Source organism: Ursus arctos, unplaced genomic scaffold (genome assembly GCF_023065955.2).
Source record: "Ursus arctos isolate Adak ecotype North America unplaced genomic scaffold, UrsArc2.0 scaffold_27, whole genome shotgun sequence".
NCBI classification, from domain to species: domain Eukaryota; kingdom Metazoa; phylum Chordata; class Mammalia; order Carnivora; family Ursidae; genus Ursus; species Ursus arctos.
This window is the reverse complement of record NW_026622952.1, coordinates 2,617,770-2,644,395: the sequence shown is the minus strand read 5'-3', so window position 1 is coordinate 2,644,395 and position 26,626 is coordinate 2,617,770. Positions and strand designations below refer to the sequence as shown.

The window sequence follows — 26,626 nt, the reverse complement described above, 5'->3', positions numbered from 1 at the left end:
GACAGACATCCAAAATGGCTCAACATAATTTATTTTTTTATGTTAAAATGTACAGAGTTCTTTTGAAAGTACTTGCTAGAAAGGGGAAAAAAAAGTGATATTACATACAAGGAGAGGAAGGGAGACCAACTGGCCCAGGAGCGCATGACATGGAGAAATACAAAGGCATCTAGGCACCCCTTCCCCGTAGCTTACAAGTCACCATGAACAAAGTACAAAGAGGTTACAAAACAGGAAAAGCAAATATAAACAGACAGGAATAGACTTAGCTTCATTTGTACATGCGGCTTTTAGAGGCATCTGGAGCTCTATTCACACACTCTAGAGATCTCTTTAAAGAGAATTTTTATCTTTCTTAAAATAGTTTTTAATATTCTACAACAAAGATAAAAAATTTTAAAGATGGAATGAAATGAAAAAGCTCTTATTTTAAAAGGCATCAAAGTCACTAACAGTGAGTTTTTAAATTTCTTTTTTAGAAGATTACCCAAGTTATCTTGCTAAAAATACATTTTTTTTTAAACAGAAGTGAAAAAATGACAGGTACCAATATTACTGTGTTGGATAATTTCTTTTATAATATAGAAAAGAACGTTTTCTCTACAATAGTTCTACAGTCACAAAAAGGCTTGTGGAAAAGGGAGCTGCCCGATTGAAATTTTTTTTTTTTTAAAGAAACAAATGAAACCAAACACAACCGCAAACCAACAGAAACTGAATTCACGGCCCTCATTTCAACAGCTTCTCCTTCTGCCTTGACCCACCCTCCACCCAAGATACCTCCCTCCCGACCCACCCCATCCCCACCCCAACCAGGAAGCAATGACATCGCTGAAGATGTAGGGAGAGGGCAGCACAGTGCACTTTCTACATAGATGATTGGGAACTGGAAGAGTATATACAGAGAAACTGGGTCCTACACAGCCTTGCACATGCTCAGAATTGATAGCGGTAAGATGTGGAATTCTGCCGTTTTCTACCTAACACATTTAATTGAGAAAGTCAATTAAAGTGTATAAAAAAAACAACAAACCTGTGCATTTGAAAAAATTTAATGCCTAATTAGTACTTCAAAAATTTATCTATATAAAATGTACAAATAAAGGAGAGAATTTAATGCTTACAGGTATTTCTTTAAGCAGTACTTCCCCCTTTTGGATATTTGACTGCACATACCAAGTGGTATAATAGTTTCCATCTTCTAATGATGGAACATATATATAGATATATATATATTTTTTACCTATCCCTGGAGCAAGTAATAGGAAGAGAATGGGCGAACTGGCTGCACGAGAGAAAAGATAATGGGAGTTGGGAGCAACATAGGAACCTGCTAAAACCCTGCTGTCCAGATTTGCCCTACTATGCTGGTGGTTGGTTTATCCCTCTTCTCTTTTAACCACTCACAGGAGAGGGGCTGGTGCACTCTGATTCACAGGGAATGAACTCAGGATCTCAAGACAAATGAAAACTAGAGGTATGTATCATTTAAGTAGCTATAAAACTCACACCATGATCTCCCTTATGTCATCTCTTCCAACATAAAATAAACAGTGTCAAATGTTTGTCAGGTATTTTTCAAATCACTGAAATGTACAGTCATCCATCAACACTTTATGTAAGAATGTAAGAGGCTAATCACTGGGGACTGCTGTTTGAGTTTAGTCAGAGTCAAAGGCTCAAGAATCAAGACCCTTAGCATCTCAAAGTACATACTAAAAACAAGAGGCTGCGTGGAGTATGTGCGTTATGGCTGATTCACCAGGTGGTAAAAAACAAGAGGTAAAATTCCTCTTTTTGATTGTTAATTGACCATCTTTATTCCTCCAAGGCTGGATTAGGATTGCAAACAGCTTTCCTCTGAGATTCTGCTGTTAATTGAGACTTACAGTATTTTTGTGTCTCTGAGTGCTGAGTGGGAATAGTAAACAAAAAAACAGAAAAAACAGATAAAAACAAAAAAAGAAAAAAATTATATTATACTTGATTTAAGAAAAACAAACATTTTAATGAAGTCCATCTATAAAGAAACATTCTTGGGGAAAGGTTTCAAGAGGTGTGTGTGTGTGTGTGTGTGTGCGCGCGTGTGTGTGTCTGTGTGTGTATAGGGAGTGGAGGGGATTTTAAAAGGAGAAGCATTTTCCTGCCTCGCTTTATTAATAATAATAATAATAATAATATTAACAATAATAATAAGTTTAAGGAGCTTGGGTTGTTCTCCATGTCCCCGTCCGAGTCTCCCGGAAGTGCCTCCTGCTGGAATGAAGTAGGAAATGAAAGGCTGGGTTTGGAGGAAAGGGTCTGGCTAACCCCCGAGATGTATATATAACATTTAAAAGTGACAACATTGGGAGCTGCAAACAGTGAGGGGAAACGTACATCTTAAAATAAAATAAATTCACTTTTACACAAATTCTGTCCATGTGGTGTGTAAAGAAAGTAAGGCTCTTTTTAATTATGAAAAGATTTTTGTGCATGTTTCCCCTATCCCCAAATCCATTTTTAGATGAGTTCTATTGTAAAATGTTCAAGATTGTGAAGAAAACCAAAACCCAGAACAAAATGAACCCAAAAAAAGAGAAGACCAGGTTTTCTAAAAAATAAAATAAACCAAAGAAAAATTCCTCTAAATCTACAGCAATATTTTAACTGGAAAAAGGTCCATTTTTCTCTGGTTTGTCAGTATAAAAGGTTCCTTTATTTATATATATTTAAGTTTTTAATTGCAAGTTCATCTTGCTCATCTTCTCATGTAAGGTCCATTGAGTGACTGCTTGGGCACGCCAGCAGCATTCATGTAGCTGTGATGGGAGGGGCCAGTGTACATCATGTTTCCATGAGGGTTTGGCTGCATAGGCTGCTGGGTATAGGCCTGGCTCCCCATCATCCCCATCTGCATCTGCATAGGATACTGTGCTGTCTGGTTCATGTAGGCAGGGTTACTATGGTAACTGCTGTTCATCATGGGCTGTGTCATTCGATAGCTGTTCATGGCATTCAAGGTGTTCATATTCATGGAATTGACATTATAGGCGGGGGTCGGCATCAAATTAACCCCCATGTTCATGCCACGCTGCACAGCCAGGGCACGAGGGCCGGCCTGCATGGCCACCGCCGGGGGGCTGCGGCCGTACAGCTGCTGCTGATGGGCAGCCGCAGAGGGCAGCGGCGCGGACTTGGAGCGGATGGAAATGTGCCCCTTGACCGGCATTTGCCCTTGCAACCTCTGAGTGTGAGGAATGCCAATGTTGGTGGCAGACATGTTGCACTGGAGCAGAGGGGACGTGAGGTTCATGGTGGTGGAGGCCAAGTTCGGGGGCGGCGTCATGGTGGCTTGTGCTTGAGGGGTCCCAGCTAATGGGTGAGATGGAGCCAGCTGGGCCAGCCCTGTGTTAGACAGAGAAACACTGGTTGCATAGGAAGTCACGGCAGGAGAATGGCTATAAGGCATGGCATGAGGGTCCATAATGGTGTTCGTCAGCTGCTGCAACTTGGCTAGACTGAAGGTGGCTGACGGCTGCGAGTAGCCGCCGGCACCGAAGTCCCCCGGAATCCTCTCATAAATACTTATGTTCCCAGTGCTTCCCGACTCCGGGATCTCCATGATCATGGGCGCTGGGGTGAAGCTGTTGTTCATGCTGCACTGCGACAGCGGCGGCTGCTGCTGCGGCGGCGGCGGCGGGGGCTGCGGCTGCTGCGGCGGCGGCGGCGGGGGCGGCGCGGGCGGCGGCGGCTGCTGCGGCGGCTGCGGCGGCGGCGGCTGCGGGGCGGCTTGCGGCGGCGGCTGCGGGGCTGCTTGCGGCGGCGGCGGCGGCGGCTGCTGCGGCGGCTGCGGCGGCGGCGGCTGCTGGTTGCTGGGAGGCCTCTCCACCACGCAGCTCTGAGGTGACTTGATGCCGCAGTTGGCCGCGGCGGGCGGCACGCTGCTCTGCTGCATCATGCTGCAGCTGCTGCCCATGCTGGCCATTTGCTGAGTGACGACACAGCTGTTCTGGGTGAGGCTGCTGGAGGACGACAAGCCGCCGTAGGAGCAGCTGCTCTGCGAGGAGTTATTCCCGCAGATGCTGCCGCCCATCGTAGAATCGTAACTGCTGGGGTTCTCATAGTTCTCGGTGGTGCTCTCGATGCTGCCCAGGTCACTGAAGCCGCTGTCCACCACCTGCTGAGAGTGGTCCGATACGGAAGGCACATCCATCATGGGGCTGGTCTCCATGTTCTGCATAGAGGGTGCGGACAGGGATCCTTGCTCCGGGCTGATCTGGGTGTAACCACTTTCGAGGGCAGGCACGTTGGGACTACTGACGGAACGGACGGACTGGCTGGGATGAGACTGAACAGAAGATATTGGACTATTATGTTCCGAGGCATGGCAGTCTTCGACCATCGACATCTGAGGGTCTTCGTCCGCCTGGGTGTAACTCTGCAGGGTCTGACACGCTGCCAGAGTTTCTTCACAGTCCTGGTAGGCTCCCTCGTGCTCGTTGCTTTCTTCTTGAGTCAGAGACTGCACTGCCTGCACGGTTTCCAGATCCAGTTCACTATGAGGAATCTCTTCTTCCTCTTTCAGCTCAATCAATTCTTCCTTAGAGTTCGAATCTTCCTCATGGTCGTCCTCAGACCCTGGCATATGCTCTGATACCATGGATGTCTCATGGGAAGTCTGTTCCTCTTCCGAATCTGGTTCTGTTTCATCTTTATCCTTTATATTCTCCCTACTGCTCTGCATGTTAGTATCTAAAAAAGACTCCTGACCACCGGGCTCCTCCTTGACATCTTCTCTAACAGGCTGCTCCTCCAGCTCTTTTTTCTTGCTAGATGCCAGGTGGCCATCATCTTCATCATCTGCATCATGGTCTTCATTCTGGTTTGTCTCTATAGCCACTTCATCCTCTTCCTCCTGCTCCTGTTCTTCCAGTTCTGGTTGCTCCTCTTCTGACTGCCTCTGCTCTTCTAAGACACGGGGCTTCTCTTCCTCCTCTTCTATCTCGGGTTCTTTTGTTTCTGTCTCAGGACTGTTGCTATCCACTGGAGAAGCTGCTCTAACTTCACTGCTGGTTGTATCTTCTTCTTCTCCCTCTTCAACCTCTTCTGCTTCTACGTGCATTTCCTCTTCTTCCTTCCTGTCTTCAGTTAAAGGCAAGTCTTCTTTTGGTTCGACAGCTTCCTCATTCTCTTGAAGTCTGGGTTTACGTCCCGGTTTAGGAATGGGGACAATGGGCTCAACAATGCATTCTTGAGTAGAAACAGGTATAATTTCCCGATTCATCTTGAATCCTGGTTTGCGACCAGGTCTTTTCTTCCAGTGGATTGGTTTGCGGCTTTTGCCTTTGGGCCATCCCTTTTTCTTTTTCATAGGTGTGGATGTATCTGGCTCAAGCTGAGAATCCTTCACATCACATTTTCTCAAGAGAGATACTGGCTTTAGGATAGGAGTGTCTATACAGGAGGGATAAAAAACAAAACAAAACATTAAAAAAAAGTTACAAGATTTTTTATTTGTACCAGTGCCTTTTTCTGAGACCACATGTGCAAAAGAAATGATTTTATTAATCATCACAAACTCCTGATTACCTTCACTTTCAAGTTACGAATCTATAGGAGAAACCTAATAATGACCTCTTCTAAAGTCACACAGTGAGCTGACAGAATAAGGAAAGAACCCTGGTCAACACTCTGTTGCCCCCACTACTTAAAACCAGTCCGGGTTTATCATCACCAACCGCACGGCTTTAGGAAGTTGGTCTACAGGTCAGTTTTCTCCTCTAGAAAATGGAGATAAGCTGTGTAAAGATGCATATGCTCAGCAGTGATTACAACTACTTCAGACAGGCGGTCTTTACTGTGTAATCACAAAGCAGCTCATTTCTTCTTCTTTTTTCCTGTTTGCAATTTATATTCTCTCTCTGGTTTTCCTGGTTTCCATAAAATCATTACTTCAGGTAATATCATGAGTTAATTACCCCAGGCCAGGACTGAGCAATCCTACATGAGTAACTGCTCAATCGATGTGTTTGTACAGGAACAGCCACAAGGCATTTAGTCCTAGACAAATACCGACCTGAAGAAAAAGTGAAAGCACCAATGACAATGATTTGTTAGAAATATATTTGACATTAGCACTATTTTGTCCCCATTACTTTTTTCTATTTTTAAAGATTGTAGTAAACTACGCATAGCAGAAAATGTACCATTTCAACCACATTTAGGTGTCCAGTGTGGTGCACCATTAAGTACATTCACATTTCCCATTAATTTTTAAAGGGAAGAACACCAAGGCAGAACAGGATTTCGAGGGGTAAGCTAAAAAGGCACAGCTGGCAACAGTAATGTGAAAATAAAGGAAGGAAATGGCCGCATCAGAGAAAATTTGTCCAAGTCGACAAGAATAAAACCAGGGGATATTATTTTAGTCTACAATGATCCAAGAGAGAATTTTACTGAAGGGTCAAATTTACACACTACATCTTTGGTTTCCTAGTTATATACCTCAAAGCGTAACACAATAAAACTGCGGAAAGTCATTCACAGCAAAGCAAAGCACTCAGTCATCTTATCACTATATTAAAAGTATTTCTTATATAAAAATATGACAATGGAGAGAATGCAAGTTTCTACTGGATATGACATTGAGCAAATTTATGTTTTAAAGAATAAAAAGCTCAATTAATAGATGCTATAATTCCACCAAGAGTAGACAGCTAGATTCCTTCAAATTCACCCAGCAAAGTGAAAAAAAGCTTAGTCTTACCCCCCCCCCCCCCATTAAGGCAAACACTGCAGGTGCAGGCGGCATGAGATACTGGCAGAAACTTTGTGGGCAGGGTGTAAATGACTAGTCTGTGACCCAGCACATATGTAGCCCCAGTTTCTTTATTTCTAAACAACAAGGCTATTTTAAAAGTACATCACTGGATTTTGCACTATGCCATAAAATTTAACCTACCCTGAGGCACTGTTACCACTTTTATTAGAAATTTACTACTCACAGAGAAAGGCACATTAGAGATATGATTGGGAAGGATTCCTGAACAGATGTGAAGCAAGTCCAATTTACATGAATCTGGTCTTATTTAAGAGCCATCTTTCTAGTATGTATCCATTTAGCAATATTTACCAAGTGCCTGTTTTAAGCACTCAGCATACAACAATTAGCAACACGGGTTAAGTCCACAGAGTGTACTTTCTAGTAAAGGGTTATTATTTCAATGTCTTCTTGATGCTAAGTCCAATCCACCCATTAACTAAAGATTCAGATGATGGCTGAGAAAGGGTTAGGCAAAAAAGAACAATTTCCTAACAGCAAGATATTTTCTGCAGAGGCAAAAATAGGTCCCGTGTTAAAAGGGAAACTAGAAAAAAACTTTTTAAAAGAACAGAGAAGGCTCGATGAGAAAATGGGGATGCATATACTTGACACAAATTTTGAGAGGTTATCAAGTCAGCCGTCCTTTACTTGCTTAGTGGGGAGTGTCACTTTTTCAGCCTTTTGATGGAAGGGTTTGCAGCTATCAGTTGCAGCCTGTTTCTTTAAAAACAATAAAACTATCATAAGCAACAGTTCTCTAAAACATACCATCGCCATCATCTGACTCTTCATCGTCATCTTCATCTTTAGATTTCCTCTTAGAAGAGGATCGACACCTGAGCACATCCTGTGAGGAGAGACGATGGAAGTACCCTCTAGAGAAGAGTTCACTTTCATCCTCTTCCTCTTCCTCTTCCTCAATCTCAAACGTGGGTTCTAATCTTGGCATCGGCCTCTCGGAGTCCGAGTCTTCAAAAGGTTCATCTAACACCTCTGTAGTCTCAGAAATGGTTTCTGTGACCACACTGCTATTGTGGTGTTTGCGCTTTCGGACCCTCCTCCTTCGGTGAAGAATTGGTTTCTATTTAAAAGAGGAAGAAAGTATTTTATTTACAGGGATGAATACTATCATTTCTATTAATAACATAATAGTTTTTGAACCTAATAGGATTAGCACATATAAAATGGGTATACTGTTTGCTAAGAGACATTTTAAGTATTATTTCAAAATACTACAGTAAGAAACTACATAATCACAGAAAGATGTTGGATAATTGAATACAACTGTATAAAAGGCATGCCCAAAGAGCAGATTTTGTAATTCCCTTATTAATAGCTCAGTTACACTTAACACTCTAGGAAAATGCCTATTTCAATACTGCAATGACACAGAAGTTAGTCCTTTAACATCTCTTTACCTCAAAAAATAAATACATAAAACACTTTCTGTTTGTCTCATAGCGCATAGTAGATACAACGAAATGATAAAGGCAATGCACCAGAAATGATCTAACCCAATCCCCTCATTCTGTAGAGGCGAGAAAGATAACAGGGCTTGCTTAAGGTCACATATTCAGTCAGTATAGAAACGGTTGTAAAATATAGTCTCTGACTCCCAGTCAAGAGAATTTCTTTTAAGAACTTCAAGTATCTTGTGCATGATCTCACTGCCTGTTACAACATTCTCTTGTTTACACAGGGAATTAGCATAATTTTACCTTATAAATAGGCAATAAAAGCCTGGAATGGCAAAGATATATTCTTCATGCTCATGTAATGAATGGCAGAGTTAGCCAGTATTGAGTTTTTCTCCACTTCAAATTTAAATTTACTAGTCCTTTAAGTTGAGAGTATAATTTTCAAACCAGGTTAAACATGTTTGGCTCCGCTCTTTGGAAAAATGGCTGATGCTAGGACTGGGACATGAAATATACAAGATGAACCTAGAATATCCTGTAGTACTAGAAGTAAGGAAGTGCTCCAAACAAAACAAGACCTTACAATGATGAGCGTATGTATTAAGTTAAAGAGACTTGGGAGCAAAACTTAAAGACTCCTAATCACCAAAGCTGGAACAATTTGAGTAACAAATTAAATCAAGTGGTACTGCTGGGTTATAACTCAAAGTATAAAGTAAATATCCGAGTCTATGCTGGTATAAATAAACGCTTGAATAAATAAACAGATGGGTGGGAATGAAGAGATCTCCAAGCAGAATTCCAACTAATTAACACAGATATCCTGCTCCTAAAGAACAGAGTATTAACTCTCCATATCTTAAGTATGGGCTCCTGAGAGTGACTACCTTCCAAAGCGTATAGTATGAGAAAGGGGAAAAAAAGAGTAACTAATTTACAGTGGAGAAACCTGACAAACACAACCTCACACCTGGTGATCCAGACTGATATCAATAGTGAATAGTCATACTGACAGTAATACTCTCGTGTTTGGTATATACATACATATATATCAGACACCCTTTATATGATGTGGTAAGAATCTGACACTTTACCTCTGTGGTCTTCTTCCCAAAAACATATGACCCTGTTCTAGTACCATGAGGGACATTCTAAAATACCTAGCCAGTACTCATCAAACTGTCAAGGTCATCAAAAACAAGGAGTCTTAGAAACTGTCACAACCAAGAGGGGCCAAAGAGGCATGACTACTAAGTGTAATGTGTGCTGGATGAGGTCCTGGAAAAGAAAAAGAACATACGGGAAAATTGAGGAGATCTAAATAAAGTATGGACTCTAGTTAATAAAATACTAGTTTACTATTTGTGACAAATGTACTATACCAATGCAACGGTTAACAATAGGAGAAACTGCCTGTAAGGAATACAGGAACTCTCCGTACTTTCTCTGCAATTATTGCAAATATCTAAAACTGTTCTAAAATTAAAAAATTGTTTTTTTATATATAGCCCTGCTTTGTTTTCCCCCCCTGTAAGGTTCTGCTAAGGAAAGGAACAATCTCACTGCTTTGGATGAAAGCTGTCACCCCTCTACTACAGGATGGCTCATCCAGGGGGCTGAGCTCAGTCTGGCTGGCTTGTGGCAATGCTTAAAATTCACTCCACAGTCTGGGACAGTTCTGGTATACAGTTTGCCAGAACTCATTATCATCACAATGCGTTTATAAACTGGTTATCATTCAGACTTTGCAAGAAAACAAGATAAAGTTGAGAAAATATTTTTAAAACCAGGTTAAGTCAAACCACTGAAAGCAAGAAGGGAGAGATGGAGACAGGAGAAGAGAGCACAGGGAAAAAGTCCCACCCCCACCTAAGAGGAAGGGCCTCTCCGAGCACCCCGACAAAGGGCACCACTGTCCATCAAGCTGTCAGATACTTTTAGTCAGTAACATAAACATCTCTCATCTATACATATTTTTTAAATACTTGACAAATCCCTAAAGTCATGATTACAACATCAAACCAGCAAGCTGAAAAACAGTTTGTCAGCCCTTAAAATAAGCTTATGACGTCTATTCCCATGAACCACAGAAGCCATATCCACATTTCAAACATTCACTGGGAAGATCATAAGCTACAATATACTGAGGCATAAAGTCTAAAAAAAATAACACACTAACAATTTCTATATTTAGTTTTTCAGAACTCTAGGATAGACACATGTATATAATAGGCTGCAGTTGGGGAAAGAACAGACAAGTCAAAAGAAACAAGTCATAAGAAAAGCCTTACTTTTCTCTTCAATGTGGGCTTTGTAAGAATTGGTGGGGAGCTGGACCGAGGACTTTCTGGCTCTTCTTCCTCCTCACTACTCTCACTGAAGCCTCTGAGGAGAGCCCTGTCACCATCACTATAGCGACGGGGCAGCCTATCATTGCCTTCTGGTAATCTACACTTCAGTGTCTCGGGGGTCTTCTTCAGCTGTCCTCGCCAGAGCTCAACCCCCTCACTTAGTCTTCTTTTGGGAATGTCTGGCTTTCCATCCTGGCTTGGCTGCTCCTGAGAGGCTGCCAACTGCTCCTCACTTTCAGTGTATTGTTCTTGGGAGGTTTCTGATTTTTCCTCACATTCTCCATACTGTTCCTGAGGAGTTGATGTCTCTTCCAAGAGCAGTTTAGAATCTTTATCATCAAAACGTTCCTGGGTTTTCCTGTTCTTCCTCCCCCAGCGGCCTCTCCGGGATGGCTGATTATTTGCAGGAAGACTATCACGGGGAAGGACTTGTTTGTTCAGACGTGTAGAACTGGCTGGTGCCGTAACTTCTGGTTTCTTTTCACTTTCTACTGAAGAATAAGAATCTTGTTCTTTGTTCTCCCGAGATGCAGACTTTCCCACCTGATTTTAGAAATAAAACCACGCTGATTAATTTTTCAGTCTTATTTGATTATACCTCCTCTTTGACCTTTTAAATACAGAAATAAGAAAACAGAGCTTTAAGAAAGAAAAGTATTATTTAATAGCTATCATGAGTATTTCTCATGTGTTAGGCACTGCTTTAAATGCTTTGAAAGAGTCATTTAATCCTTACAACAATTGTATGAAGTGTTATTATTATATCCTCATTTTACGAACGAGGTAACTGAGACACAAAAAATACAAGTAACTCGCCCTAGGATATGCAATAGCAAATGTGGAAGCTGGGATCGAAACCCAGGCAGTCTGACCCAAGAGCTAGTGCTCTTAGCCACTATGCAATCCCACCTTCAATAAACATAGTGAACAGCAATTGTTCTTACAAATGTTAAGTGATATAATTTACCAAATTTCTTAGCAACAAAATTTATAAACAGAGAGGAGATGGGCTCTGGGGCATGGGCAAGAGAAAGGGGGTGTTTGAAAAAAAATGAAAGAAAATGTCTGTAATTATTTTGATTTATTTTTATTCTGAATATTTAACTTCATTCTGAAAATTAAATTACATTAAACGGGCGTGAAACTGTGTTTGTCAAAGGAGGACATAGATTTTTAAAGGATGAAAGCACAGCTTTAAAAAAAGAACAGAGAAAGATACGCATCACATGAAGAAAAATACTGAACACTATACAATGTTGTACAGTCCCTCATTAACCCTTTAATGGCTTAAAGACATCTGTGTACCCACTGAATTATTTAGTGCTCTATTAGAAAACATACACATGTTTACATTATTTCCTTAATGTTTTATTTTAAGGAAAAGGGATCTTCATTTCATGTTTAACAGTGGTCAGAATTAAATTCAGATTCCTCAATTACTACTACACAGCTTAAAATTTAGCTGTTTATCAGCACTTTGCTAAGGAATTCTTAGTTCTAAGTAACACACTGCAACAAATTTGAAGGTCTCCTAATGATCCAAGGCTTAAAAGTATACAAATAAGTAAACAAAACCCAGTCTTTCTGAAATCTCTATCACTGAAATCAACTCTGAAATTCTAATGTGAATTGACTGCGCTGGTTTAAGATATTGTAACACATATCACAAATACTCATGAAAACCAAAAACAGAGCCTTCTGTCATCAAAAATAGAGACTACTCATGCCCTTACACTTGTCTCTAATTCTCTTTCCTGGCACGGCGGCTCTTCATTTTCTCCTTCCTCAGCCTCCTCTTCCTCCTCCTCTGAGACAACAGAATTGGAGACTATGACAGGAGTCCAGCGCAAACATTCCGGATCTACATCCACAGGTCGCAAATTCAGCTGAAGCTTTGCCATGTGATCCTGGATAAGTTTTTCCCGGCGGATTATCACAAATCTGGAACCAGAGCAAAGTTTATAGCAATCAACGGTGTACAAGGAGTACCTAACAATGAATACGGAGCTATAACCCCCAGAAAACGCTGGAGATGATGACAAATGCTTTAAAAAATAGCCATCTTGGGAGCATGAAATCCAGAAATATGCCACCATATGAGATAGTTAAGAACTACGAAGTCGGGACAGCCACTTCACACTCAACAAGAACAACGGATGAAGTGATTTTAACCATTCACTGTCTCACACTTCCACCTCTGGGACTGCTGCTACTCTCCTGTACCCTATCTCCTATCCTCCATCTTTCTAGCCCAATGCCTACTTCCTTTCTCTGTGATCTTTTCCCAACCCCTCTAGATAAGGGTAAGCTGACCTTCCTTTGACCTGTATTTTATTTTGTACTACATTATATGGAAATAAATCATGGGTACGTTTTATTAGACATTATTTCTAGAGCTGTTACTTCTCGTATTGTGAAGGAGCTCCCAACATTAGAAAAGATTCAACAGCTTAGGTCCAAAAGTTAGAAGGAAGACCAGAAAAAACAGTTAAAAAAAAAAATACGGTATCAAATATCACAGAAATGAAAATGGTGTCTCAGGATCACCAAATGTACCACTTATATTAGTTTATGTCCTTTCACTGATAATCTGGCTGCCTGACCCAAACACTTACACCTAATTATCTTTTGAAAGCATAACAAGGGGTGTGATACTCACTGGTCACTACGAAAGTCCAGCATTCGTAGGTGGTGGAGCGTGGAAGTAATGTCTTGAGGGCAGATTCCAGTCAACTTGCTTAACTTCTTAATGCTGATTTGCTTGTCATTTTGGTGATAAAGGCACTCCAATATTACACTTTTCCAGTAAGCCATGTAGGAAAGACGACCTAGATCGGATAATGGTTTCTCTGGAGACCCTGCTTGGCCTTCGCGCTTTGATAACAAATAACCTAAAGAAACCCCCGAATCACAAATATGTCAGTGAGCCTAAAATAGGTTAATTCACCAAAATAACAATTCCCTCTTCCACCACCAATCTAAGTAGAACAGGCAATAATAATTTCAAAGGTAAATTCCTTCAAGAAAAGGAACAAAATTGAAAAATTACTTCAACACAAATTCGCACAAGATTATGTAATTTGTATATATTGAACATTAGGTTAGTGTTACTTTGTCTATACTTAATATAAATTACATTGTTAAAATATTCAAATTGTTAAAAAAAATCAAAGGACTTCATATTAAGAGGCTGCATTAAAAAGAGAAGGCAATAATGCTTTTATTTTATGGGGGAAACCTCCCTTGCATGTTTTATTTGGACCACCAGATGGCAACAGCCATACCTGAATTGCTGAACAATACAAAAGAATGCCTTCCTTTTTACGTACGTAATCCTATCTGTTGAGATTGTGGTTCTTCTGCAAGTGAATCAGATGACAATTTCTTACTTCAGCCAAAGCTCTCCTCACAATGACCTCTCACCCTAACTCTTAGAGAGCAAGGATGTCAGCGTGAGGGTGTCCCTGTGAGTGTATCTGTCCTCCTGTCTAGAGCACGACTCTCAAGAACAGGAAGAGAAAGGGATAAATTCTAAGAGAGAGCTTCAACAATGGAGATGGCAGAAGAAATGCAGATTTTGTCATCAAAGGAAACTACTAAAAGCAGTCTGTGAATGGTAATGTGGGAAAAATAGATGACATTAGGAAAAGCAAATGAAAACAAATACTGTAATCATAGACTGCTGTTTGTGTATCTCAAAAGTATAACTAATTAGTATAGTAAAATATTTTCCCCTAACTTGCTACTTAATGGCATAACACAGCCAAACATGAGTCCTATTTCAAAACAATATATTAAGAGAAATAATCTGAGTTGTACTCTCTACTACCAATCTAAGGCCGCCAAGAAAATGTACAAAATAATCAACGGCATGTATTTCCAATAAAATTTGGTCAGGAGTACAGTTTAAGGCCAACCAGAACAGGCTGAACTGGTTCATCTGAGAATTAACTTCTTAACACTGGTGATAAAATCATCTGATATTCAGAAGAACTGCCAGTATCAAAACATTCGCTCAAAAATCACTGTTATAATCAATATAAAATTTACTGTAAACATATATTTACTTTCTAAGCAAGACTATCAACACGTAAAACAAAATTCAAATTCTACAATGACTTTTTAGAGCTGTTTAGCTTTCAATTTTTAAGTCAGATTAAATTATTTCCTATGCCATTTAAGATTTTTTTAAGGTGCACTGCATATTTTAACCACTAGGTAGAGCCCGTAACTAAAAAATGATATACACATTTTCTCAGATAATTAGGTAACAAAAATAAAGCAAGTGCTGTACTTCTTTACTGTACTAACTTTTATGTAGTTATACAATGTACTGAGTATTGCTGTGAGTTAGAATTATAAAACTAAGTTCCACCTGTAAATTAAGAGTTGAAAATTCAAAGTATTTGCAAGAGATCAAAGTTGGTATTCAATATAAGCTATTTTAAAATATTTCATATCCAATCAAAGAAAAAAAATTCATGACTTAAGGTTTTAAAGTCCCATACTGCAGTATGACGAAACATACTAGCAGCCGATAAATCTTCTAATCTCTAAAAATATATATATACAGAAGGTCCACAAGAAGAGATAACGAAAAATTATATTATAATCCTTACTGAAATCGATGAGAAACCTGCCATAGCCCTTACGCTGGTATTGGGGAAGAATCATTATGCAGGAAACGTTGTACTTCTGTTGGCAGTGCTTTTCCTGGTAAAGAAAGTTTTAAAATAACATGTGAGTAAGACTGAATAGTAATGCTAATTATTAAGAAACAAAGACTAACAGTCAAAACCACAGCCCTGGTCCTTTGAGAATAGCATGTGCATCAAGAAAAAAATACCCCACTGGGAGGAGACAGGACTACGTTAAGTCATTGCCATTACCCTCAAAGCAACCATCCCAGGAGAACAAAAATGTAAAATAAAATTATGCCATCTAACACCATCTGCAACACAAAAACAGTATGCCATTGCCTAAGATAAGCAGGGGAATTTGAGTCCCAATCAATCCGCAAAGCTATAAATGATGAGTCAGTATGGCACTCCAGAAATGGGAAAATTCCTCCACCATTTCAAAGATTCTCTTGTTTCCTGCTCTGGTGCTACACAGGACAGCCCCATCTCCCCATCGGCTATACCTAACTTCACAGAAAACAATCTCAAAATATTGGGTATAGACGCTTCTAGAAATCAGGCAATATATATAAAATTATACTTCTGAAACAGCCGACTAACAGAAAGCTGGTACTTCCACTTAACTATTTCACACAGTTAGATTGTATCATAGGCTAGCTTAAATAAAAGTACATCTTTAATGTTGTCTGACTATCAAAAAAACACCTTTTGTTCTCCCCAAGAGAATGGAAGATTATAGGAAGGAGAGAAAATATCCATGAATAAAAATGGCTTCTTATTCTTAGTTCTAGTCTTCAAATTTAAACTAGGAAGAGAAGATTTAAACTGAGAAAGAGCTCAGAGAGGTAATGACTGTGTTTATTTCACAAGTTCTATCTATTATTACCATGGGAATAGAGGTCATTTAAAAACTTCTCTAGAGTATAAACGGCAGCTCATGTTCCTAGGAGAGTATAGTCTGTTGAATGTTACTAAGCACCTTCGAGCACTTGGTATGTTTCTGAATGTTCCTTCTATTTTTCTTTCCAAAAAGCTAGATGGTACCCGGAAAGTGCTGCATTGTGCACTGTCTCCTTGTGAGAACTGACAAAGGTTGTTTCAGATTTCCATATGAATTCAAACAAATTTTAAGGTGATATACTTACTTTAGAAAAGTAGCCAACAAGGTGGCAGCCCTTGACATCGTTCTGTGTTAGTACATAAAAAAGAAATGGCTCCACGTCATAATAGAGTGTTTTGTGGTCAAGAAACAACTTTGCCAAGAGACACAGGTTCTGACAATAAATGGTACTCACATTCCCATCAACCTAGAGGAAGATAATAGAATAAAATGATCAGGAAAGTGGCTCTTTAGTTCTAGAATAATAATACACATCACTTACAAATACCTGTGAGTATCCACAGTCCACCCTAAGAGAAGCGGTCAGTGATCAGAACCTGGAAGCTACCCTTTCAACAGCAGAATTAGGGTACCTGCTGTTGTAAGACAACTAAACATATAAAAATACTGTACTTCAACAAAGTACGATTAGCTAGACAAGGAAATGATGACCCTTTTAAAAATAGCACTTTTTGCTTTTATAACAAGATTGGCTGCAGTAAACCCTCAGATGGCAAACTGATCTGATTCATTTTTTAAAGTAATTCAACAAAAGATCTAAAAGTAACCTCTTCTAAAATACATTTGTTAAGTAAAACAAGGTGTAACAATAGTCCAGTCCATGCCAGCAGCCAGAAGCAATGCAGTCTGACCACCACGATCAGATTTACCTCAGACAAAGCTATTTTCAGGAGGAGTAACTAGTGCCAGAGGCAGCAAGCAGGTTCCCTAGGTAGGAACCTGGCAAATGAGGTATTTCTTGGAATTGGGTTGGTCAAGATCAGGAGCACTAAAGTGCATTTCTCCTGACACACACCCGTGCTGTTGGAGTTGCCAGGGCTTGCTCTTCTATGTAAATGCCAATGGATGCCCACATTAAACCCTGAGACACTGATATTTCAGGACAGAAACCTCCTCAACAATTTCAGTAACTTAGTATTACTTCTTTTAAAATACATACCAATATATGCTTAAGGTGAGAAGCAGTTTGCTCTTGGGTGTTCTGAAACAGTATTGTAAACCACACCCTCCCTCCTCCCCCCAAGGTGAAGAGCTCCACTATTGCTCACCTAAAATGAAGGTGTAGGGAAAATCAAGGAAGTTAAAGACTGAGCAGATCTCGACAATCTGAAATTCTATCAACACAGTCATCAACAGAACTGAATACATGGCAGGTAACCAATTAACACCTGGCAATGACACCACAGAACTGAGGATCAAGAAGCTAAAAACCCATGACTAACAACACAGAATCATAGACATAGCCTACATCATATCATCATGATGAAGTGAAAAAAATATATTTTTATATCTTTACAAAATAAGGTTTACTACAGCTATTAAATATACCTCTACAAAATATTCCTTTACATAGAGCAAGAGAAATTTTTTCATTAAATACCATTTCATAGATTCTAAGACACAATTTTATCACATCTAAACATAAACAATCAGTTGGCATTTTATAATCAAATGGAATCCTGAAATACAGAATAACTTATTCTGAGATCAAGCTTGTGTGACCTTGGTATCATTCAGACTGGCCTAATTCTGCTTCTCATAACAGCTGAATTACTGGACTCAATCGTGAGTACAACAGTAAAATAACATTTCAAAAAAAAAAACGAGTACAATTAGACACAGTATAGGTGGCACTACATTCGAAATGATAGGAAGACAACTATAAAACATCTACTTTACCTCAAAGACAGAAATATTATTTTTTCTGTAAATCTCATTGGCAGGAGGATGGAACCAACCACATTTCTTCATGTGCTGCTGGAGAATAGTTCTACTTTTCATATATTTTAAACAGAATTCACAAAGATACAATTTAGGCAACCTGTAAATAATAATTAAACAAAAAAAGACAGGGCTTTTTAGAAGACTGTAAACTTCCATAACTATCCTTTTTGACTCTCATTACTACTCAAGTAAAAAAGGTGGAGAATGTATTGTCATCCCCATTAATCAAATGAAAGAGAGAAAACAAACTACAGATAAAACTAATTTGGTTAATGGCATCCAACTAATTAACAAGGAAGGCAAGGGTGAGAAGTAAAAATAACCAATGCAGTGATCTTCCTATTAGACTAATACTTCCCAGGCTTTTTAAAAGTTACCCACTTGGCAGACAATGAAAATCTCATATCCTTCCCTCCTTGATAATCTTTACTAAGTAGAAAATAAAGCCTACCTTCAGAACACCCCAATAAGTGAAGAAGATTTTGTCAAGATATACTTTCTTCCTTTATTTGATCATTCATCCATTTTTTTTGGAACAACATGGGTTTGGACTGTGTGGATCCACTCATACATGGATTTTTCTTGGTAAATACAGTACACAGTAGTATAAATGTATTTTCTCTTCTTTATGATTTTCTTAACATTTTTTCTCTCTAGCTTACTTTATTCTAAGAATATAATATATAGTAACACAAAGTATTCTTAGAATACTTTATTCTAAGAATATATAGTAACACAAAATATCTAAGAATATAATATATATGTAACCCAAAATATCTATCACTTGACTGTTTATGCTATTGGTAAGGCTTCTGGTCAACAGTAGACTATTAGTTAAGTTTTGGGGGAGTCAACAGTTATACATGGATTTCTGACTGCGTGGGGAGTTGGTGCCCCCAGCCGCAGTGTAACTCAAGGGTCAACTGTACTACTGTGTGTCAGACCTTGTGCTAGGTGCACTAGGTATAGAGTGCTGAGTAAAATGGATATAAAGTGGGTATTATAAAAGCAGACTTTACACATCTTTTTAAGTATAAAACTATAATAATATGTCTTTTCAAGTTAGGACACACTATACTACCTCCTTCCTCCTACCCCTGAAATTCTAGCTTTCCCTCTAGTTAAATATCCCATTAAATCCTGCAACTTAAAAGTCTATTATTCAACAAGTGAAATGAAAGTTCAAATTATTCTTTCAGATGTTGTTATTAATTTATATATAATAGTCATGCTATTTTAGCAGTAATTTAATAGGACTTCTTTACAATGTCCCTTTTATGAGGAGCTAGGCAATAAAGTGATTGGATCAGTTCATAAAGTAATGGAAAAATATAACCTAAGTTAAAAGTCAGTGACTTTTATACCTATTTTAGTCTAATCCAGAAGACCATGTGGCTCTCTACTATAAAATACACACCTCATTTATCCTCAGCACAGAGACTTCCCTGCACCCGAACTGGGCCCAGAATCGGTCATGCCTTGGTAATCTGAGATCTGAAACTATCATTAAAAACTACATATACAAAAATACTAAATATAACAAAAATTATAATCCAAACAAATTACTGCATTTTCTCTCAAATAATACGTACTGAAACTGAAGGAAATTTTAGTAAACCTCATTAACTTAGTTATCGGTTTGGTTAGCTATGCTTTAAAAAAATTACACTGGAATTAAAGAAAAAGTTGATTAACACGCAAAAACGTCTAATTTGTTAAAGTGTGAAGACCACACTATTTTTTCAAGTACTACTTTGGAAGCCACTTTTAAAACATAATTATACTTTATCTGAAAACATTTAACGTTCAACTAAGGCCTTTGCCAAGGTGTATTCATGGAGCGCTAGTCCTGTATGCAGTTAAGTGTTTCGTGCTCAAATAAGGATGGAAAAAGGCATGTATGTGACTTTTTTCCCTTCTCCCTTGGAGATTTACAATTCATTCTTCCTATACAATCTCACAGCTTACTTTTAAAACTGTCATTCACAGCACACTAAAAGTTTCCAGGGAACTGCTGAGGTATAATATTTCTAAGCATCTACAATATCTAATACTGGTTTTCAAAATTTCTCATATTAGACAAACCAATACAACCTGAAATTACGTCATTAGTACAAAAGTCATTCCAAAATAAAGTACTGAGTAAAACAAATAACAACTGACATTACAAAACTGAAGTCAAGAAACAGGAGCCAAGAGCACTGAAAAGAAAGGTTTCCTAGGTGACTCTGCTTATTTCCTTTGCATGCTGCCTCAAGTTCCACTACTCAGAGAAGGAACGGCAGTAAGATAGATAGCTTTTTTCTTCTTTACCACCAGAATTAAAAAATCTCGAAACAAAATGGCCCCAATTATAAACTTCATCATCTAATGTAGGCACTAGAAATAATAACCGAGTCTCAGAGCCGACCCACAACTGCCAGACTATTTTCCTGAATATGTGGATTTGGCATAATTTCTTCTTCTGCGAGAAAAGGTAGAAAGAGGTTCTCCCTGGGTGATAAATGCCATCCCCTTCTTCCTTACCTTTATTACCTTACCTTTATTTACCTGTGCTAAGTTCTCAATGAGCAATTCTAACTTGTTGCAACATAAAGATATAAAAGAATCTATGAATACAGTTTCGCTTTGAGGGCTAAATATTACAACTAAATATTCCCTACAATGTGAATCTGAGAAACGTTAAACAAAATCCTGGGAAAAAAGGAAGGGAGGGAAGAGTGACAGACCACTAAACTTTCCAGATTATGCTAAAGATAAATGCCAAAATTAAAAGCATCCAATTCAACTTTTAGGTCTTGGGACAGAGACATGAAAATAAAGTACAACTTATTTTGTAAGGTCTATGAAAGAAGGTCTAATTTTTAAAGCTCCTGCAGTAAGCAAGTTGTTCAAGAAAACCTAAAAAGAAATGAGATCTATAAAAAAATTACTGCCAAGTCTTATCAGGTAAATTTTAAGTTCATGCTATTTCCTTGGAATAGCAAGCTGTATGATATTTTCTTGATTAAAAAAAAGAAACCCAGCAAATCTTAGTATCTGAAAAATAACAAAGTAAAAGCAAGCATCATAATCTACTTGATTCCAATTCAGTTCTCACTGAAAACATTTTAAAATAAAGCCTCTTACTTTATTATAACCAAGCCCACTGGGATGACACTGTTAGTCTAAAGGGAATCATCTGATAAAACTCCTAGAAAAAACAAAATGTTTTAGTAACAGTACCTAATGGCTGAAGTTCTTTCATTGAAAAAACACATTATATAGAAAGAACACCAGATCACACGCAAAGAAGTGCAGTTATAGAGAGTATGAACACTCTCAGCCCTAAAGAATACTGCTGGGTGCTGCTTTTTGTCACTGCCTTCCTGACAGAGCATCTAGGCCTTGACTATCAAATAGGCGTATGGTCGCTTTGATCAGCTGCATCATGGGCTGTAGCTTCCATACCTGAAATTGATTCTAGAGTCAGCCACTTTGCTGATACCCTAGGATGTGAAGTCAGGACTGGGCCACAACTAAATGCGCTTTAGAAGTACTGCTTCCCTTACTTCTAGGATGATGCAAATATACTCTTCCCAGGAACTCCTACAGTATCTTCTTGGCTTCTGAACATTGCCCAAGACAAAACCAATTTGTGTAGTCTTTAAAACACGTCTACTTGTGGTAAAAATTTAATACAACAACAAAAATTCTATCAAATATTACTTAAATCAAAGATTATGGTCAAAGCCATGCGAGATCAATGTAGATACAGATGCTACATGGAGTAGTGCAAGCTTGGTGGTTAAAGGTTATGGCTATGTGGTAAGAGAAAAGTGAGATTAAATCTTGGTCCTTCCACTTATAAACTGCATGGTCTTGAATATGTTTGCTGGACCTGGTCTGGAAAATGAAGACAGTAGTATTTACCTCTCACAGAATTATTCCAGAGATGTTTAGTCCAGTACCAACCTCAATGATGGTAACCAAAGCTACTATTAATTTATGATTAATACTATGAAGAGTTTTATTCTTTCATTCATTTTATTTCACCATTTAATGGTCACCCAAAGACGTTAAGGATGCTGGTCTTTAGTAACTGGGGCTGTACATAATCTATGCATCAAATCAAGTCAGGAGCAGGATCAAAAGGGAGAGGAAACTCCCCAAGCTACTCAATTACATGGAACCCGTCCTTTAGAATTTCAGTATGCTCTCCTTGCAAAAAGGTTATTATGAAATAAGTTCTAAACAGCTCAGGAGTAGGATATCCCACGATCACAGGTACTCTTGCCTTCAGCCCCTCTATGTCATGTTTTAGGAGGTCCTCTCTGAACCTGTCTGCCATATATGAGCATCACACGGCCCTGCTGGAGAATCTTAGGCTTCAAACTCTGGCTTATACTATTCAGTGCCCACGACTTAATCGTACTGCTCCAAATGAAGCAGCATTATTGGCTTCGTTGTTGTTGTTTCATTTTGTTTTGTTTTTTTACGTCAGAGATGCAAGATTACTTACTATACAATGCACACACAAGTATCTGGATATTATGGGAAATAATGCACAATCCCACTTCCCAAAAGATTTTCTGTTTGGGATCTTTTCTTTTTTATTTGCTGTAATTGTTCTGTTCTTGCATGCTTTGGGATTTTTAATTTTTTAAAAAGTGTTCAAAACCTTTAATATTAAGAACATAACTTAGAAGTAATTTAGCGCAGAACAATAAATAGTCATTAACAAAGTAAGGCCATAGGTTTTTTATTTGGTAAACGTAAGGTCTCTAAGCATTTTAGCCAATTCAAGTTTAATAGAACAAGCCTAAACTCATTTAAAAGTAGACATATGTATTTTTTAAATGTAACTAAGAGAATTATGAATAGACAAAAAGTCAAAACAAAAAGAATCTATTAAACTATAGAATATTTTTTGATGGAAAATTCAGGGAACACACAATGGATAAAGAAATGTACAGAAAATGTTTAAAATTTTATTTAAGAAAGTTAATAAATTGTACAGTTCCTATCCCATTGCTGCTTTCTACTATGACTCCTATTTATTGATTATTTTTCCGCAGGCAATGTTTAAGAATAAACTGATAACCAATTCCCTCAAACCTGATTAAGAGATCAGGTTCTAGTGACAATCTTATCAGAATAAAAAACATTTTTAATGAAGCCTTTTCAGATGTTAAAAGGCAACAGCCTCATGGTTCCATTCTCATCATTCTCTTGAAAAGCAGGTGCTAAGGCTGGCTCTCTAATATCACCTCTGAGTCAATTTCCTCTCCTCCCCTTCAGTGCAAGAGTCAAGGTGCCTATGGTTTCAATCTCTCTGTACCACAATCCCTGCACCAGCTGATATACATGCACACTGAACAAGCTCTGTTGTCTAAGTTGAGCACCCTTTTTTGATTTGGACAGCTTGGAAAGAGCTCACTAAATAAATGATAATAATAATTTATTTTAAACCTAATGAAGAAATTAATTCCTCAGCATATTTCTTCTTGATCCCGTAATTCTCCGAATATCCAGAACTCTTGAGGAATTGCCTTGAGTACCTGAGTTCTGTAAGTAGTTGAGGAATTCCCTGCCCTCCTTCAACATAAATATATCATCACATATAATGTAATCTTCTTTTAACAAACTCACATTAATTGTTGTTCTCCCATGATATAAACAGAATGCTGCCTTACAGATTTAACAGTGTTTAGGGCTAACTAACCCTACAATAATTGGTTCTCAATTGCTGTTTCATGAGCTTGTGTGTTAGCTTCCTGAAGTTTTGCTTTCTCTTCTTTTTTTTTGGTCACTGAGGTCTGTGTCCATAATAACATTCTCACTCCTTTTTTTTCTACTTCTACTTACATTTGGAAACCAGACAGTTACCAAATTATGTGGAAAGAAAAAGTAAAAACAACACTGAGTTTTAGTTTTTTTTTAACAAATATACTAGCTTATTCCCAGCTCCTCAAAATAAATCATGTTAAAGCACTCTGTATACTGTAAAGCACTAAATAAATTAATGTTATAATTGCCAGTGCTAATATTTTGGACTAGCAATGTCACTAGATAGGTAAAAAGCCACATAACGAGCACTCTGAACATGTTTAACTCACAGAGCACTTATTACTCCTTACAACACTCTGCTAAATGGGAAACCCGAGGCATAAATAATTTACAAATTAAAGAGAACATTAATGTGACTGCTATACTTCAAAGTTTAATTTTTTGACCAAAACTTATTTTTCAACTCTTTTAATTTCAACCCTAAAGGAAAAAAATAATATCTGACATTACTGAGCACTTATCATCTTCTAACTGATTTACATGTTTTAACTCAATTTAATGTTCACAATAAACCCTATGAGGTGAATACTATATTTACCTCCATTTTGTATATAAGGAAACTGAGGTACAGGGTAGCTGGGTAACTTCTAAGGTTATACAGCTTATAAATGTCAGAATTGAGTCATGAAACCAATTTGGCTTTACTAAAAATGTTGCCTCATCCCAAAAAGCTGGTGACTGATTACTTTTTATGTCTGGAAAACCCAAGCTATTTACATGTACTGTTATCGCATACCTTTTGTTCAATTATTCCTGGGAAAACAAACTATTCACCAAGTTCATTAAATTATAAAAATTTAGATAAAAGGCTACTCAGTGAAGCTCTATTTATACTTAAGCAGTGTGAAATATGAAGGCAAATTTCTCCTATCCCTTTGTTTCTCTGACCATGTGTCAGGTCTCCGATTTTAAATAACAGCTTTTGGACAGGTTACAGAAGAGAAAATCTAGAAATTTTCAGGGATTAAGTGGCTGCCAAAATAAGCTGCTACACTATAGACATTTAAAAGCCAGCAGTTTCCTCAAATGTGTAAAAATGAGCAGAGTAAAACGTCCCCAAGATCTAGTGTTGGGAGTTCTATGAATCTAAAAACAGAAGGTAAAGGGTCTCTCAAAACATACCTTGAGTATTCTTGAGGATATGGGGAGGAGTACCAGGTGTGAATTTCATACTTCCCAAACTCAATGACAGAGGGACAGCGGACTTGTGGATCAGGCGGACCAGTTACTCCAACTTTCTGTGCAGTCAAAAAATATATCACAAAAGTTAGCTAAATTAAATCTACTGAGATAGGTATTTTAAAAAGCTGAAATTAAATGTCTTCTCAGGATTCTACAGAAGAACAAAAAAAGTCAGGAACAAACTAACAAGTTTTTTTTTTTTTTTTAAAGATTTTTTTATTTATTTATTCAACAGAGATAGAGACAGCCAGCGCGAGAGAGAACACAAGCAGGGGGAGTGGGAGAGGAAGAAGCAGGCTCACAGCGGAGGAGCCTGATGTGGGGCTCGATCCCACAACGCCGGGATCACGCCCTGAGCCGAAGGCAGACGCCCAACCGCTGTGCCATCCAGGCGCCCCCAAACTAACAAGTTTTGAAATAAGCTGTATTATTTTTTATAAACAGGGTACTTCAATGGAGAATAAAAATGCTAATAAATCTTTTAGAACCAAATGCACTGGTTCATTGCATTTTCCGTATTTAATAAGACTGCGAATATTTTCCGCAATTAAACTCACTCCCTTAATGACTTAGTTGTTAAAGAGAAGCTGCTGGCATTTGGGGATATAAGACAAAGAATAATTTTTAACAAGGAGGGAGAAGGAGCTCTGAACGCTTGCCAATGTCATACACACAGTGCCTCACCAGACAACAGAAACAACCCATTGAACATGTGAGCACATAGAGAAAAGAGTGACTTTTTGTTTGGGAAGGTAGGTAATATTAAAAGAATATGACAAAACAAGTATCAAAAGAGTCTTCATTTTACACTGCCTTTAAAATTCCCTTCATTAGTAGCTCTTCAGAGATTTAACCAACAACAAAAAAATACTGTTACACACATACTGTTACCCCTTTTATCTACTTTCTGTTTATAATGAAAACAATCTCTGTGCCCCCATTTCTACAATAACCTGAACTACATTATCTAAAAGAAGAGTAATTTGTAAAGCCTTTATGACTTCCACATCCACAATTTAAATATAAGCCACCGCTGATGACTATAAAGATCAGGTTTTAAAACCTTAAATTCTAGAGCAATTTGATTTGCTCTGTAACAATAGAGGAATAGATTCATACATATATACGTGTATATGGGTGAGTATATTATGTACACAATATACTGTATATTTATCATGGATACTCTATAAAAATTCATTTAAGACTTAGCATTGGGGTGCCTGGGTGGCTCAGTTGGTCAAGCATCTACTCTTGGTTTCGGCTCAGGTCAGGATCTCTGAGTTGTGGGACTGAGCCCCACCCTAGGGTTCTGTGCTTAGCTCAGAGTCTGCTTGTCCCACTCCCTCCCCCCGCCTCCTCCCCCACTCACTTCTGTCTCTTTCTAAAATAAATACATACATACATACTTTAAAAAAAGACTTAACATTAACACCGACTTAAGAAAAAGAGTTAGAATTTAGCCTAATCAAACACAGTATTAATAACCCTTCATCAAAAGAAAAACCAACATTATCCTTCAACTTTATGCTTTAAAAACCAGAGAAATTTATTAAAAG

The 26,626-nt window shown here is 38.3% G+C and overlaps 1 protein-coding gene across 2 annotated transcripts in view; it reads right to left on the bottom strand.

The window, feature by feature from the left end:
• Nucleotides 1–8: 8 nt before the first annotated feature.
• The window catches only part of KAT6A (lysine acetyltransferase 6A), a 112,205-nt gene continuing 85,587 nt past the window's right edge, over nt 9–26,626 (bottom strand). For both annotated transcript variants that reach the window (XM_048226231.2, XM_048226232.2), the window contains 9 exons: nt 25,011–25,126; nt 18,015–18,156; nt 16,360–16,521; nt 15,194–15,287; nt 13,234–13,465; nt 12,308–12,515; nt 10,515–11,117; nt 7,574–7,886; nt 9–5,436 (listed from right to left, as the gene is read on the bottom strand). In XM_048226231.2, the coding sequence (XP_048082188.2) occupies nt 2,741–5,436; nt 7,574–7,886; nt 10,515–11,117; nt 12,308–12,515; nt 13,234–13,465; nt 15,194–15,287; nt 16,360–16,521; nt 18,015–18,156; nt 25,011–25,126 (4,566 nt within the window). In that variant the 3' untranslated portion in view covers nt 9–2,740. The remainder of the gene's footprint in view (nt 5,437–7,573; nt 7,887–10,514; nt 11,118–12,307; nt 12,516–13,233; nt 13,466–15,193; nt 15,288–16,359; nt 16,522–18,014; nt 18,157–25,010; nt 25,127–26,626) is intronic.